At 44.6% G+C, this 15,643-nt stretch overlaps 1 protein-coding gene and 1 pseudogene across 1 annotated transcript in view; one reads left to right on the plus strand and one right to left on the minus strand.

Annotated features, from left to right (window-relative positions):
• The window catches only part of GAB3 (GRB2 associated binding protein 3), a gene marked incomplete at its 3' end in the record, with an annotated part of 19,509 nt that extends 5,366 nt beyond the window's left edge, over nt 1-14,143 (minus strand). The window contains exons 1-6 of the mRNA XM_039867039.1: nt 13,791-14,143; nt 12,756-13,222; nt 9,116-9,168; nt 8,406-8,625; nt 5,576-5,657; nt 4,339-4,438 (exon numbers count right to left, since the gene is read on the minus strand). Of these exons, the coding sequence (XP_039722973.1) occupies nt 4,339-4,438; nt 5,576-5,657; nt 8,406-8,625; nt 9,116-9,168; nt 12,756-13,222; nt 13,791-14,029 (1,161 nt within the window). The remainder of the gene's footprint in view (nt 1-4,338; nt 4,439-5,575; nt 5,658-8,405; nt 8,626-9,115; nt 9,169-12,755; nt 13,223-13,790) is intronic.
• LOC120605948 (uncharacterized) lies at nt 9,936-10,054 on the plus strand (annotated as a pseudogene).
• Nucleotides 14,144-15,643: the final 1,500 nt, after the last annotated feature.

Below are 15,643 nucleotides of genomic sequence, written 5' to 3' on the forward strand. Positions count from 1 at the left end.
TTTTTTGCAGAAATAGGAAAGCCCATCCCAAAGTTCACATGGAATCTTACGGAACCCTAAATAGCTAAACCAATCTTGAAAAGGAAGAACAAAGTTGGAAGACTCACACTTCCTGATTTTGGCACTTGCTATAAAGCTATAGAAATCAAAACAGTATCATACTGGAATGAGGACAGACATATAGACCAATGGAATAGAATAAAGAGCCCAGAAATAACCTTCACATTTATGGTCAGTTGATTTTCAATGAAGGTGCCAAGACCATTCAATGGGGAAAGGGCAGTCTTTCCAACAAATAATGTTGGGAAAACTGGATCTCTATATGCAAGAGGTGAAGTTAGACCCTAACTTTAGACCATATACAAAAATTTACTCAAAAAGGATCAAAGACCTCAACATAGGAGCTATAACTATAAAACTCTCAAAGAAAAACAGGGGAAACCTCGTGACATTGGATTTGGCAATGATTTATTGGATATAACACAAAAATCACAGACAATAAAAGAAAGAAATAATTGGTTTCATCAAAATCAAAAACTTTTGTACGTATAAGGGCAGTATCAAGACAGTGAAAAGACAACCCACAGAATAGAGGAAAATATTTGCAAATCGTTATCTGATAAGGGGTTTATATCTATAAAGTATTTAAAAAATTATTTGGAAGATTTTTATTTCCTTTCTAGTTTTCTACATTTCAATGTTTTTACAGGGTTTTTAAATCTAAAATATCTAAAAGAAATAGTACATTATACACACACATTATAATGTATTTTTTTAAAAAACAAAAAAAATCCTTCTACAACTCAATAATAAAAAAAAACAAACAACCCAATTCAAAAATGGGCAAAAGTGTTGATTAGCCATTTCTCCAAAGACATAAAAATGATAAATAAGCACATGAAAAGGTGCTCAACTTCACTAGCTGTTAGGGAAATACAAATGAAAACCACAATGAGATACCGTTCCACACCCGTTAGGATGGTTGTTATACAAAACAAACAAACAAACAAAAAACAAATATAGAGAGTGTCCATGAGGATGTAGAGAAATTCGGAACCATTCTTCGTTGCTATTGGGAACATAAAAGGGTTTCCCCACTGTGGAAAACAGTTTAGTGGTTCCTCCAAACTCAAACATAAATTACCATGTGATCCAGCAATTCCCCCTCTAGATATATATCTGAAAGACTTGAAAGCCAAGATTCAAACAAATACTTGTACACTGATGCTCATAGCAGCATTATTCTTAACAGCCAAAAGGTAGAAACAATCCAAATGCCCACCAACAGATGAATAGATAAACAAAATGTGGTTCCTGCGTACAATGGAGTTATTAGCTTTAAAAAGGAATGAAAATTCCCATAGGGATGAATCTCGAAAACCTTATGCTAAATGAAAGAAGGCGACGCAAAAGGGCAAATAGTGTATGATTCCGCCTATATGAAGGACCCACAATAGGCAAATTGACAAAGACGAAAAGTAGGACAGAGGTTACTAGGGGCTCGAGGGAGAGGGATTAGGCAGTTATTTGTTCAATGGGTACAGAGTTTCTGTCTAGGATGACGAAAAAGTTCTGGAAATGGATGGTGGCGATGGTTGCACAGCAACCATTTAAAAACGATTAAGATGGTAAATTTTATGCTATACGACTCACTACGGTAAAAAAAAATTAAAAAAAACAAAAACAATCTGTAAAAGAATGTTTATAACAATTCATAATTATCATGAATACATAATCGCGAATATATAATTGCCAAAAAACTTGAAACAATCTTAATGTCCTTCAGTGGGTGAGTGGATCAACAAACCCGCACATCCGCGCACTTGAATACTAACCAGCAGCAAAACATAAAAAAACTATTGACACGTGTAACGATTTGAATGAATCTCAAAGATATTACGCGGAGTGAAAGAAGCCGGTCTCAGAAGATGGAAGACTACACGAGCCCATTTATGTGGATTTTCGAAAAGGAAAAGTACAGTGATGAAGAACACATCAGTCGTTGCCAGGGAATGGACTTGTGGGGAGGATGTGACAATGTAAAGGTGAAGCGAGGGAGTATCTTAGAGTAGCGCAGCCGTTCTGTGTCCTGATTGTGGTTCCACGAATCTACGCGTATGTTAAAACTCACCGCTAAAATAAATATGTCATGGGATGTAATGTATTGCATGGTAACTATTAACAGTACTGTATTATATATTTGAAAGTTGCTAAGAGTGGATCTAAGAATCTCTCATCACAAGAAAAAAATGTTAACTGTGTGGCGATGGATGTTAAACGTATTGTGGTAATAAAAATAAACTCACTGAACTGCACACCAGGAAAAGGTCAATTTCACTGTAAGATAATCTAAAAACTGAAGTTATTATAATACCATATAAAACTTTAATGTGAGATTAAGGAGTTCAGAATTCTATCATAAAAACCTTACAAAACTATTAAAGTTAAAGAGTGTGAAAACCCCATAGAAAAGAGATAACATAAATTGAAATTATGCTCATTCTTCTAAATTTTTATAAATTTCACAACCCAAGTTTAAAGTAACTAAAGAAGGATACAGTAATAAAACAAAACTCGTATTTCAGCCCCTGGCCTAAATTTTTCCATTCAGATCAGAACTTGTCCTCAAAGAAAAAAAATAACGCATAGGATTATGTGCAAAACCCAAATCAAATTATTTTAGTTCTGTCTACCACATAGGATCGCTGTGTGGGATGAGTGAAATAATGTAAATCAAAGTCATTTGGAAATCTCGTATAAGTGAAGTTAAAAATAAAGCGCACGATTGAATGAGATGGGACAGCCTTTAAAAACACTTATATGGGGGAGAGGGAAAATAAGAAAATAAAATGCTAAAAAATGTATGTATATATAGTATGAAAAAAAAAATCAACTGGCATTTAAAAAAAAAATAAAAAATAAAAACACTTGTATATGGTGGTTCCCTCACAGGAGTCACTTCCTTTGGCTAGTTATTCTGGGCTCGTGATCTTCTGTGTTGTATTACCTAGCAATGAGCGGAGACAGTCGTTAGGCAATGATTATAAACTTAGGCAAGAAATCGACCTTTAACCATGTTGTTAATGAAACGCTGCTCTTTCTCACAGCCTCCAAGAGCAGGAACGGACTGCTAGTGCCTGGAATGACTATGCACTTGCTTCTATTCGGTTATACATTCACTTCCCTTTTCTGTTCTCTGGAGACAGAGCACAGCTGGTCAGCATCCTTTGTAAGAGTGTTTTCTTCTACCAGTCTCCCAAGGGCCATTACTAAGTGTGAAAAACATTGGGAATATCACAGCAGATTTGTACATGAGTCACTTTCCAACTGCGTATGGTTAAGTGCGCTTACAGCACAATTTGTATCAACTAGAAAGGCAAAACGAAGCATTTAATGACTGCTTCAGTGGAGATTACCCGTTTTAGATTTTAAATTGCTTATTATCCCTCACGTATATATAGAAGGGCAGAATTATCTTCTCAAAAGTATAGTCGCGTTGCCTTGAAATTTGTCCTTCTGAGATCTCTTTTCAAAATTTCATAGTTTAAAGAGGAATTCTCTCTGGAGAATTGTCTGTAAAGTACCAATATTTTTTAAATTGCGGAATGAGCGCAAATCTGGCTCAAGTGCCTGATTGATTCCCAGAGGTGCTGAACGCCCCTCCTCCTCCCTTCAAAAACTCATATTCTCAATAGAATCCAAGGTAAAGAGAATAGAAGTGACATCAGAGGACAGAAAGAGATTAGGACTCTTGAGCTGTAAATGGTTAATCAAAGGACAGAGAAGTCAGGTCTCTATCTACTCAGATCTACAAAGGACCTTATAACAGGGCTCTCCGGGAGACTAAGACACACATCCACGGCCTAGGACAGCCTAGGACACGGTAGCCACCTCTCAGCGGGGTTCTAAGTGTCTCATCCTTTGGAAAGGTTCAGAGACAGTCAGGGTAGGGCCACCAAGTAGTCTGGTGGAAGGATCCATCCCATGTGTGTTTTCAAAGCTTAGATTCTAGATACCCGGGGAACTGCAAACCTGTTGGGGTCAAACAGGATATCATGGCCCTGGTGCCAAGGACTGCTGACATTTCCATTTTCCTATTACACGTGCCTCAGCCTTGGGTACTCCTGAAATACTGTGGTCTCCAAATGGTACAAGAGCTGCACATCGCAGGAAAGAAAACCAGCCTCAAATATATTTGTTTGCAGTCTGGAAAGCACTGTAACCTGGTATTACAGCCGAGTGATCATGTTAAGATTGCATGGGGCTTTCTGAAGTCTAATCAACTCATAAGAATATTGATTGGGCCGAAGAATAAGAGTATGAAAAATATAGGATTACCATTCGGATGTAGATTTCGTCCTCTTTTCTGGAAGCAGAATTGGCATATCTTGCAGAACTAATACTATTTCTTTCTGGAGGGAGATAGCTGGTCCGATTGCTAAGAACGAAAATATAGGTGAGGTCAAAGCGATGTCTTACAGCTGCTCTGAAAGCCAGCCAGGAACTGACATGGCCCCCGTGGGGCTTCCACCCTCCCCTTCCAGATACAACTTCCTTCCGGGCAAAGCGATTCCTAAAGCAGTAGAGACTGCCCAGCAGCTTCTGTCCCACTCTGGGGCAAATGACTCCTAATTCTCGAAAGCTGCTTTTTCCAGGCCCTCCATGTGACACAGTTCATGAGCTTTCTAGAAAGAGACTAAGGTATCATATCATTTATGGAAAAAAAAAAACTCCTTTGGGGCTCTCTTGTGTCCATTCAAAGTCACCAGGAAAAGTAAGGAAGTGTGGCCACTTTTTCCGATGGGATGAGGACAAGATTGTGAATCGACGTTCATCCATCTCCTGAGTCAGAAGCACAGACTGAGTCTCTACAGTCTTGGCTGAAAATATAGCTCATCGCAGAATTCTGCTATACAAAGTGATTGTGTCCTTTGGCATTTAGAGGGAACCAAGAAACTCCTCGAACAAGGCTCAGGACTCTGAAAATGCAACTTCTAAAAGATGAGACTAGAGAGTGCAGATACATTTTGAGGTTTGTCCACCAAGCCCGTGAACCATCCCTCTTTCTCTGAGAATTCGCTTCTACTTGGTTCACAAAGTTGAGCTTTCTGGAAGCCACGTCAGTACGACTGGCCTTCCCCTGAGCCATAGTCGATTCCACTCACGCTGGGGTAATATAATGCCCTCTCACAGGAACGAACTGTGAATCGGGATTGAAAAGAGCCTGTCTCTGTGGGTACTGGAACTGTGTGGCATGTAAATAAATAAGCTCAGGAACTATGGTACTAGTGATCTTTGGCCATGAGGATGGTGCAACGAAGGAAAGAGTTCTCCAGAGAAAGAGGAATGAACAAATGTGAGAAGGATTTCTGGGGTTCCCGGCGGCCCTCTCCTTCCTGATCCCAGTATCCTGGGAGATTCAATTATATTCCTTCCTTTGTGATCGGCGAAACACTTCTGGCTCGTGATAATAAACCCCAAGTGGGCTTCAACTACATTCAATCGGAGAGGCCTAACTAAGACCTATGGGAGTGTCAATGCTAAATGAGGCCCCTTCGAGCAATCAGAGACTTACCAAGGCGCGGTGTGGGTCCTGGTTAGAGACGCATGTTCTCGAATGGTAGAGAAGCTGTTCTGGTCCGTGGGAGGTAGTCGCGCTATAAAGTAACACACAATATCCAATAGAGTCAGTTCTCAGGAGTTCAAGGCCAGAATCTAAAGACTAAAAAACGACGACGACGTTCCACTTACCTACCACATCAAATTCAAATTTACTAACAAGCAGCACTGATGATGAGTGTGAATCTCATTGTCCTACTCTTCCCTGCCTCACTGGGAGGAGAGAGGACAACTCGAGCAAACATTACCAGCTGGAGGTTAACGATGAGGCAATACATTTAGTCAATATACAATTATTAAGAACTCATTATATGTCAGGCACGGTTCTAGGTGTTAGAGGCACAGTATGGATAAAACAGATGAAAGCCTCTGACTTTAGTGAATACCAGTGCCTCCATCCCACTCGGTATGTCTGCCCAAAATTGAAATTTTACCTTTCTTAGCGCAGGCAGAAATGATCACCCAGGTTCTAGTCTTCGCCTCCAGTCCATGGTGTCTGCCTCATCGTCCTTCTGCCTAGAATATTCTTCCCCCTCTGCCCGGTGAGTCACCTCGAGACCTCGGCTGATTAGGAAGGCCTTCTTTGACCTCCAGACAAGAGCAGACTCCACACCGCAGGCTCTCGCGAGTTCCTGTACTTGCCCTGTACAGCATTCCCCGTTTGTGATACGTTTATCTGTGATTATCTGATCCAGGTCTAGACTTACTGGGTTCTGGGAGGCCAGGCGCTTTTCTGATTTGTTCATTGCAGCAGCCTTGGCATTTAGAGAACCACCTGGCATCTGACCCTCATTCCGCCTCAGTGGCCCACCTGGCTGAGTTGCTCACGCATGTAATTCCTCGATCACTGCCTCGGCCAGGTTGCTTTTGTATCTTTCCTCCACTAGATGATGTAAGTCGAGACAGTTTAACTACTCCTCCCGCCCTGAATATCACTAAAGCCTGGTACAGTAACTTTCCTGCTGTTCCGTTTCCTGGGAGCCTCAGACCTGGGCAAGGTGGTCAGCTAGAAAGGTCTCTCCTGACGGCATGACATCCTGGCATGGGGTTCACCGACCGGCCGCCTCCCGGCTTCACCACCAGCTCTCTCCCGGTCGGGCCCCATGGTCCATCCATGCATCCACCCTGCCAGAAAAGCAGCCTCTCCTGGCCTAGGCGTCCACCTTCACACCCACCAAATGACTCTCCAACCCCAAGTCCATTTGTTATCTTTATGCCTTTGATCACCGGGTTCTAGAGAGCTGCACTGTCCAGTAGGGTAGCCACAACCACATGTGGCGATTTAAATTAAAATTTATTCAAATGAAAGAAAATGGAAGATTCCGTTCCTCAGTTACACTAGCCCTCATTTCGAGTATTCGATGGCCACATTTCCATCATCACGGAAAGTTCTGCCGGACAGCACTGCTAGAGAAAATGAATCGAACAAAACAATAGTACATACCTCCAAGTTACAGGTCCTTGTTAAATTGTTTCGGACCAGAATGAATGGTTATTTCCTCTGAACCTCATAAGACAGGGTCTGTTCTCCTATTTAGTACCGACTTCATAATTCTTCTTCTTCCAGATGGTTTTTGTATATCTTCAGCCCCCTCACACTGAAGAACCCTCCTTGCTTCCTCATCATTCATCCCACCCAGCGCCTCGCACAGCGTTACGCACACGGCAGACGTTGTCAATGTGACTTGACTCAAACTGAAGGGGTGAGACTAGGACACACCGGGCGTTGAGTGAGGGACTTAGCTGCCAGCTGTGGGCACTGCCAGCTGAGGCAGTAGTTTTTCCGAAGGGCAAAGAGAGGTGGGAATGTACCAGATGGGAATGTCAGAGGTCACGGTCATTGGATCGGATATTTCTTTGGAATCACACGGCCCTACTGAGCAGGTGATAGTGAGCAAGGATGACGTTAGAAAGTTACTTTGACCTGCTTTTCTTCTATCCCTTTTGTCCTTCCTTCTGCCTATCCATGCTGCTTAGCGGACCAGAAAAGGTGCCTGAGATAAATGCAGATGCTTCAAGGGGCTCTGTGCAAATAGGAGCCAGACCGCTCACTGCCAAAGTCCTCACCCACCCTGAACACCTCTGCTGATAGGCATACACAGAGAGTCGGCGAGTGCTAAGTTGCACATGACCAGGTCTGACATTCAGAAATTAGTGTCAAAGGCCATTTTTGGCTGTTTTACAGGAGGAGGGCACTGTGTTGACATTCGAGTGCTGTTTACGTGAAGAGATGTCAGGGAGGTTCTGCTCCCAGCCATCATCGCTCACTTCTGGGTCTTTGTTAGGGATGCAGCCAAAATGAGCCCCCTGGAACGAACCTGCCCTTGTAAGGCTGTATTTCCAGGGCCATGGTGTCTGTAAGTCCCCTGATTCCTTTAATTGTGATGATCTGGGGCAGCAAGGTTCCCCAGCCCTTCCCTTTTGATCCTCGCTCTTATACTTCCCAATCCTCTAGAATGGTTTCTCTAGTCCAGGGGTCCCCAACCCTCGGGCTGCAGACCCGTACGGGTCCGTGGCCTGTGAAGAACCAGGCTGCAGAGAGGAGTTGAGTGGCGCGTGAGGGAGCAAAGCTGCATCTGTACTTGCAGCCACTCCCCAGTGCTAGCATCATCGCCTCAGATCATCGGGCATTAGATTCCCATAGGAGCACCGGTCCCTGGTGCCACAAACGTTGGCGACCGCTGCTCTAATGCTTCCTTCCCAGAGAAGGTTGGGAAGGAAATTTTCACATGGCTGCCAGGCCCTGCACCCCTCTCCTGCACAGTAGTCCTGCTCGAATGGCTTACCTTTCCTCTCAGGCTTGAGATCTCTATTCACTGGGGGAGGCTCCATGTTTGCAGGCAGCATAGGCAGTGGGCTAGAGAAGCATCCTCCGTTCATCGGGATGTAGTCGTCAGAGTTGCACTGGGGTTTGGGACAAGGCGGGGCGGGCAGGGGGCCCATGGGTACATAGCCATCATCATCATTGGATGAAGCTGTGGGGTACGCTGGGGAGAACTTGCATGGCTGCCAAAAAAAATGGTACAGGTTCAGAAGCACAGAACAGTCACAGAGGCTGCGCCCAGTGGGCAGCCTCACCTACACCCTGGCTCTCAGTTGCAAATTATTCAAGAATATCTCTGAACTTCCCTGGGAAAGTCAGACGAGCCTTTTACTCAAGCTTTGCCTCTGGACTTATGTGAGGTAGGCGATGACCCTCCTAGATCTGAGGCTAGAAGACACAGGGTTATGAATTTTGATGCAAATGCTTTAAATACAAAGTGATGCCTTAAAGAGCTACCCCGTCGGGCAAATGTGTCTGGACCACCAGAACTGGCAGGGTCCGTACAAGATACTAAATCTAGTAGTTCCCAGACAAGTCCAAGCTTTAAGGGGTGACCGGAAGGGTCGTCAGAGATTTAGAGTGCTGAGTCTCAAAATACTTCAAGGGAACACATACAGGTCAGGCTATTTTTGGTAAAAATGAGGCTTAAAGGAACTCAAGTGCCAAACTCACCAAATTTAAACTAAGGCGCTTGTCTTGGTGTCTTGATTGGCCTTCCACGTCAGCTGCAAGAAACGAGATGGGGTGGTGAGAAACGCAGGACAACATCAATGTAAAGTAGGCACCAAGTCGCCATGGACCTCAGGGCCCTGTGCTCAGCTCTGTAGAGGCAGAGAAGCACAACACAGTTTCCATAAGCAAGACTTGCTCTTAAGTCCAGTTGGGCGGTCAGAACACATTCTGCAACAGGAGGAGATCAGACCAGATTTTGAAGAAGTTTCTGCATGATGGCTTTCGTTCTGTCTGTGAATTAGGAAGATATATAGCAAATAATTAACAAGTACTTGTTGCGCTTATTGCACGAATTTTCTGAGCTTAGAGATGGTGGAGACAGAGCTGGAGGTTTGAGGAGAGGAGGGGAGGCGTGAGATCTCCCTTGTGATGAGAAGGAGAACGGGGTGAACAGAGAAGTCTCCATATTGCCGAGCAGCACTGAGGGCTCGTTTGAGGTCTGTGACCATGACTTGGTGACTGTGATTTTCTGCAGCGACGGTCAGCTACTCAGGTACAGGAGTGGAGAGAGAGGAAAGTTGAATACAGGATTAAAAACTTGGCAGATGGATATGACAAATAAACAGTGTGACATCAACATGTAGGATGATTGTCGGATTGAAAGGACATATCCAGAAGGCGGCAACATATATATGGGCCTAACTCAAAAGAGATTTAATTCTAGAGGAACTGACAGCTTAGAGATGACAGTCAGAACCTTGAGAGTACATGGGATTATCTGGGTTGCAATTGTTGAGAGAAGATTGACAATAAAACCCTAGGCTACGGCCACGCCACTCTGAACACGCCCGATCTCGTCTGATCTCAGAAGCTAAGCAGGGTCAGGCCTGGTTAGTACTCGGATGGGAGACCATCTAGGAAGATCAGGTGCTGTAGGCATTAAACAAACAAACAAACAAACAAACAAACAAACAAACAAACCAACCCTAGAGAAATCCAATATTCACCGGCTCATCCTCAGAGGGCAACCATAGGGTGACGAGGACAGTTGGGGGGCATGGTGCCACTGGGCCTGAGGAAGGAGAGGATGGCCAATGATGGCGAGCACTGCCGAGCAGTCCAGCCAGGTGGCCCGCAAGAACTTAGAAGTGTGAAAAGTCAGGTTGCCTCTGAGAAATAAACTGAAGAGTCGACATTATCTTTTTTTTTAACCTCTTAAAATTTTATTGAAAGAGAATGATACAGGATATACTTCTATGTGTCTGACCTCTTTGCTCGATTTTTGTTTGTAAGGTAAGTCCAGGTTGTTAGGAATAAAGTTCATCCATTTTTTATTGTTATATATGTCAATATCGAAAGTGACACGTAGATGTGAAGATGGACAGAATTGGGAAGGCGTATTATATATACAAATGTATGTACGTATGTGTGTGTGTGTGTGTGTATGCATGCATGCATGCTTCTATGTCTCCAAACCTGCGGAGGTACTGGTTAGAAGCTGCTCTGGACTCATACTGTCTAATTTACAATCCCAACTCCACCACTTATTAGCTGTGCGACACTTAACAAGTTCCTTCTACTCTCTGTCTCAATTTCCTAATCTGTAGAGTAAGACCAATCATAGAATCTATTTCATAGGACTGCTGCAAAGGTTAGATGTGTTAGTGTATGTAAAGTGCTTAGTACAGTGCCTGGAACACAGAAAGCACTTAATAAACCATAGAAAGTATTACGAAGTGTGGTTGATAAAGAATGTGGGACTTGTGTATGTCGACACAGGTCCCTAACTCCCTTTCCATCACCAGGTCCCTAGTAATGTCACCACATAAAACCAATACGGAGAAAACCCTTCGTCAACATCAGAAAGTTTACGGACTTTATGATAGAGTAAAGATGGGATCAGACTAACAGCAGGCACCTAGAATGGATTCACATCCATATTCCTACGAAACAGACACCTGGAAAATGAGTCTGCGCCAGAATCTCACTCTGCTGGGTTCCTGCTAACTCACCAATCGCTTGCTTAGAATTTCTTTTACTAGTTCCTCCTCTCGTCCACGATTTGCACACTTTGCAGGGCTCTAGGCTCAGTCTTTGGTTCTTTGCTATTCTCCGTATCCATTCTTTTGGTGATCTCAAGTAGTCACGTGAATTTACTGTCTATACGCTGACAACCTTCAAGTTCATAGGTCCAGCCCAGGCTAGGCTTCTCACTGACCTTCGGATTCATATTTCTAACCAGTTACTTGACATTTCCATTAGGGTATCTAGCAGGCATCTCAAACTCGGCACATCCAAAAACAACTTCCGGACCTCCTCCGCCCCATCGTCCATCTCATTCCACTCGTTCCTTGCTCCCCATCCGTTTCTCAGGCCAAAATCATGAAGTCGACATCGACTCCCATTCTTTCTCTACCACACATCCGATGGGTGAGGGTCTATCTCCAAGACAGATCAAGCATCCCACCGTCTTTAACAAATTGAAAAGCATCTATCCCAGTCTCGGTTACCCTTACGGTTTGTCTGGATTATTCTACTCATTTTCTACCCGGTTTTCCTGCTTTTACACTTGCTTTGCTTTCCTTAAGTCTATTCTCAACATCGTGAGGAGGTCCCATCTTCACAAATCGCTCTATCGATCTGACGCACACCTCCTCAGCGATGAACCTCGACCCCGCTCTGCAGCCACGTGTGAACGTTGGTTCCAGGTGGCGCTCAGTGGGGAAGGCAGAAAAGGTCTGACGTGTTCCCTCTGCTTTATCAGACCCATTCAAGCACTGAGACTCACTTTCATATTCTATTACTCCCCTGGTTTCATTCATGTCACTCCCCAAAACCTGCTCACACACTTTCAGGGTTCCCTTTTCCTCCACTGCTCACGTGCTGGCACGTTGGACCCTCCGTGGAATCAGCGCATATTCATTTCATCGAGGTTGTCGGAAGGAAGCAATCTGTGTAATGGTCACACTGCTAGGGACATCGGGGGAGGTCTTTGACAGCGACTCAGTTCCTCGCTCAGAATCAGAAAGTTATACAGTTCGAAGTTAATTTGCATTCCTTTAACTTCTATAATTCCTTTAAAATGTGGCCTTATACGTAGCAGTGTAGGAGTGTTTGCGTTTGGATGAAGACGGAGGGAGAGGGAGAGAGAGAAGGAGAGAGGCAACCCCCTGAGAATAAAGGGTTTCACAGAAAAAGGCAGGAGAAGGAGGGTATGTCTACGGAGCATGAGGTTGACGGTGACGGCTTGTTGAAAGCCACGTGACCGGTCCATAGGCTAGTTAGAACTTGGAAAAAAACACGTCGGGTGGGATGATGAAGGAGACTGATGGGACTGTTGACGACAGGACAGAAGAGCTGTGGTCCTCAGTCTCCGGGCTGACCATGCACGCGACAGACAGAGAACAAAACGGAGCAGAGTCGACGCGAGAGGTACCGCCTTCTGTATAGCCCGTGGGGCCCCGAGGGACCTTAAACAAACAGCAGGAGCTTATTCTCAGGTGGGGAGCCCGTCCGTCACAGGGGCAGGGGCATGGCTAAGGGACCAGGGCTCTGACTTTTTTCAGCATCTCCAGGGACCCAAGGAGTCAAGAGGGGCCAGGCTTCTCGCTGTGCCTGAATGTTAGCATCCGACACTGACCTTTCAAGGTTCTCATGTTATCTAAACCAGGGAGAGAGGTTCTTCTCGGTGTCGTAGTGCTTTCTGGCCTCCTGCAGCTGCTGTGCCCACACCACAGCTGCTCCTCTTGGCGCCGTTCGAACAGGTAGCTCGGCTTAGGTGGGCGGGGAGGTGGCGTGTTGTTCATTAAGTCTAGTTCTTTTGTCCCGTAGGGCAAGGAACCTCGGTTTTTATCTACGTCAATGGTGGAATTTAAGGAAGTTTCTACCAACGGTGAAGTAAAGAGGTTCTTATACGGCCCACTGAAATCTCTACTCCGGGTGAGGGTGGCCTGAGACTTGGCGGAAAGTTTCTGCTGACACTCCTTCCCGTGGTAGCCCAAGCACCTGGGGGGCGGCGGCTTCAGGTAGTCAACGAAAACGTCATCGTATGAAGTCTGTCCCGATAAACGGTCTGAGTTTGACCAGCTATCACATCTGGTGGGTAGACTGAGGGAAGAAAAGCACGTACACGTGAGTGAAATGCAGCAGGTCCCCGGCAGCTGCCGTCGGTACCACAGCGACACTACTGATACGCCCTTGGCAGAAGTTTGACGATGAAAGCCATCCACCCACCACAAAACCCACGCTGGCCTCACTCCCGTTCCTCGAATATCACCCTTTATTTTATTCATATAGACACATTCCCTCTATAACCCTCGGTCGCGTCAACTCGTTAATGCTGGGGGAAAAGAAATGGTTTGTTGATTTTTTTTCATCCTGTAAGTGTCAGCTACGCATGAAAAAGCAAGGTTAGGAACGAAAGCCACAATACTGAAATATGACTCATTTTGTTTAGTAAGCTGCATGCTCTATCCTTCACAGCCGCTGATAGTGATCTGTCCCCGCCCTGTCAGCGGCAGGAAGAGAGAGAGGTGATTGCAGACCCACCCACTAGAAGATGCAACAGCTACATGGACTGATTTGCTCAGGCACACTGAGCACATCTCAGTGACAGACACTGAAGGGGGAGCCAGTGTGGGCTGTGCAGACAGAGCAGAGTGTGCTGGGAGCGTACCTGGCATGGTGTGGCCTTCCAGTCTCACAGTTGGACAGAATCAGATAATCAGGAAGGGAGTTTAGAAACTCTGACTCACTTCTGGTTTTCTCAGTGGCTACGGTATTAGTTCTTGGGTCATCTCTTGGCAAAGAGGAGCTGACAGTAGGGGCGGTGTGAAGGGAGCTGGCAGAGGATGGCTGGAGGGAGGAGGAGGGCGTGCGATAGTGGCTGTCCGCGGAATCTGCTGGAGAAATCATGTCCCAGGTTAGCGTTTAAGAATGGCTATAACACTCACTCACAATTTCTCAAACAGCGTCTAAAGAAGCCAAATAGAAGATGCAAATCACAGCCGGTGTTTGTACCGATGGAGGAGACCGTTTCCCCAAGCTATAAACAATGTCTGGGAAAGAAGGCCAATGTTCCAAGAGCGAAGTGTTGAATCAATTAGAGCAAAAAAAAAGAAAAAAAAAAGAAAAAAAAAACAAAAAAAAAAAACACAAGCATTCTTGGCATAAAAACCTGCAGTTAGATAGTCTACACACAGCTTCTTTATGGCTCTCAGCCGCAGCCGTGCATCACTGCTTATTCACTCAACAAATATACATATACGTACATATTTATGCATATCAAATACATATGTATACACTTACATATGCATTTATGCATATATGTATGTACATAGAGAGAGAGCTGTGTCTATTTATGTCTCTACAGAATCCCTACTTTGAACCTACTATGCGCCTGGAACTGTTCTAACTCTGCCTATGTGGCCGAGACAAAGACTTGCTGGAATTTATAGTCCGCCAGAGGACAAGCACCTCATAAATAAAGAAGACTGTTAATGATTGACTGTTAATGACCTATAAGGAAAAGGAAGAGAAAAATGAGGCGTTGTGATGGCTGGTAAAGCCCACACATCCCTCTCAAGGAGCATAACATTCAGAAACTCCCTATGAAAAGCCTGCTTTTATTTCCTCTCTGAACCAAATTGGCAGGAGTTCAAGTCAAGGCTCTACTATCTAGCTGCTGTGACCTTGAGCAAGTTACCTTCCTGCTCTGAATTTCCTTCTCTGTGAAGCGAAGATGCTAACAGTATATACGCCACAGAATCGGCCTACGATAAGACGAGCTAACAGGCAAAGGCATTTAACAGAGCTCCTGGCCAGAGTGCGCAGTGTTGACTACCTATGGCTGCTGAAGACAGAACCAAACTCTATATGCGAAAAGCCACGAGAAAACCCTTTGGGCGTGATTCTCGGATGAAGAGGACTCTGACCTGAAACCTCCTAAAAACTGAGGGGAGATACAGGGATGGAAAGAAGTCATGGGGGTTGTCGGCTTCTTCTCACTTCATGCCAGAGCTTTCTGTTTTCTCCCTGGTGTCTTACTCCTGTTCTATTTCAAATATTGGTTACCATGTTATGTACCTATGTTTTAGGATAACTCCCGCATGAGCAAAGAAACAGAGGAAACACATAACATGACGCATGAATATATCTCTACTTTGGGCTGAAGGTAGGCAAAGAGTGAGTGAGTGGCAAGGTTGGAGGACTTGGCCAGGGAGCCTCTGCTGTCTGCATGCATAGTGGCAGACTCCAGCCAAGTACATTCTCTGTAACTTTGCTAGTAAGCTTCATCTATTCTGGTAAGGATAAAGAACTCACCATCACTTCATTTCCTTATATTTGAGTGCTGTCAAAGCACAACAATGTGACTGAATAGCTTCATTTAATAATCTTCCCTGGTTCCTGAAAAGAAAAGGACTTTGTCTTCAGGAAACACGCTCACGAGCCTGTCCTAGAGAGATGCAACTCTGACTCTCCAGCACCACCTAGTGTTTAATGTAGATATTTCAGCAGCTGATGATAAAG

Source organism: Pteropus medius, unplaced genomic scaffold, assembly GCF_902729225.1.
Source record: "Pteropus medius unplaced genomic scaffold, Ma_sr-lr_union100, whole genome shotgun sequence".
In the NCBI taxonomy this organism is placed as follows: Eukaryota; Metazoa; Chordata; class Mammalia; order Chiroptera; family Pteropodidae; genus Pteropus; species Pteropus medius.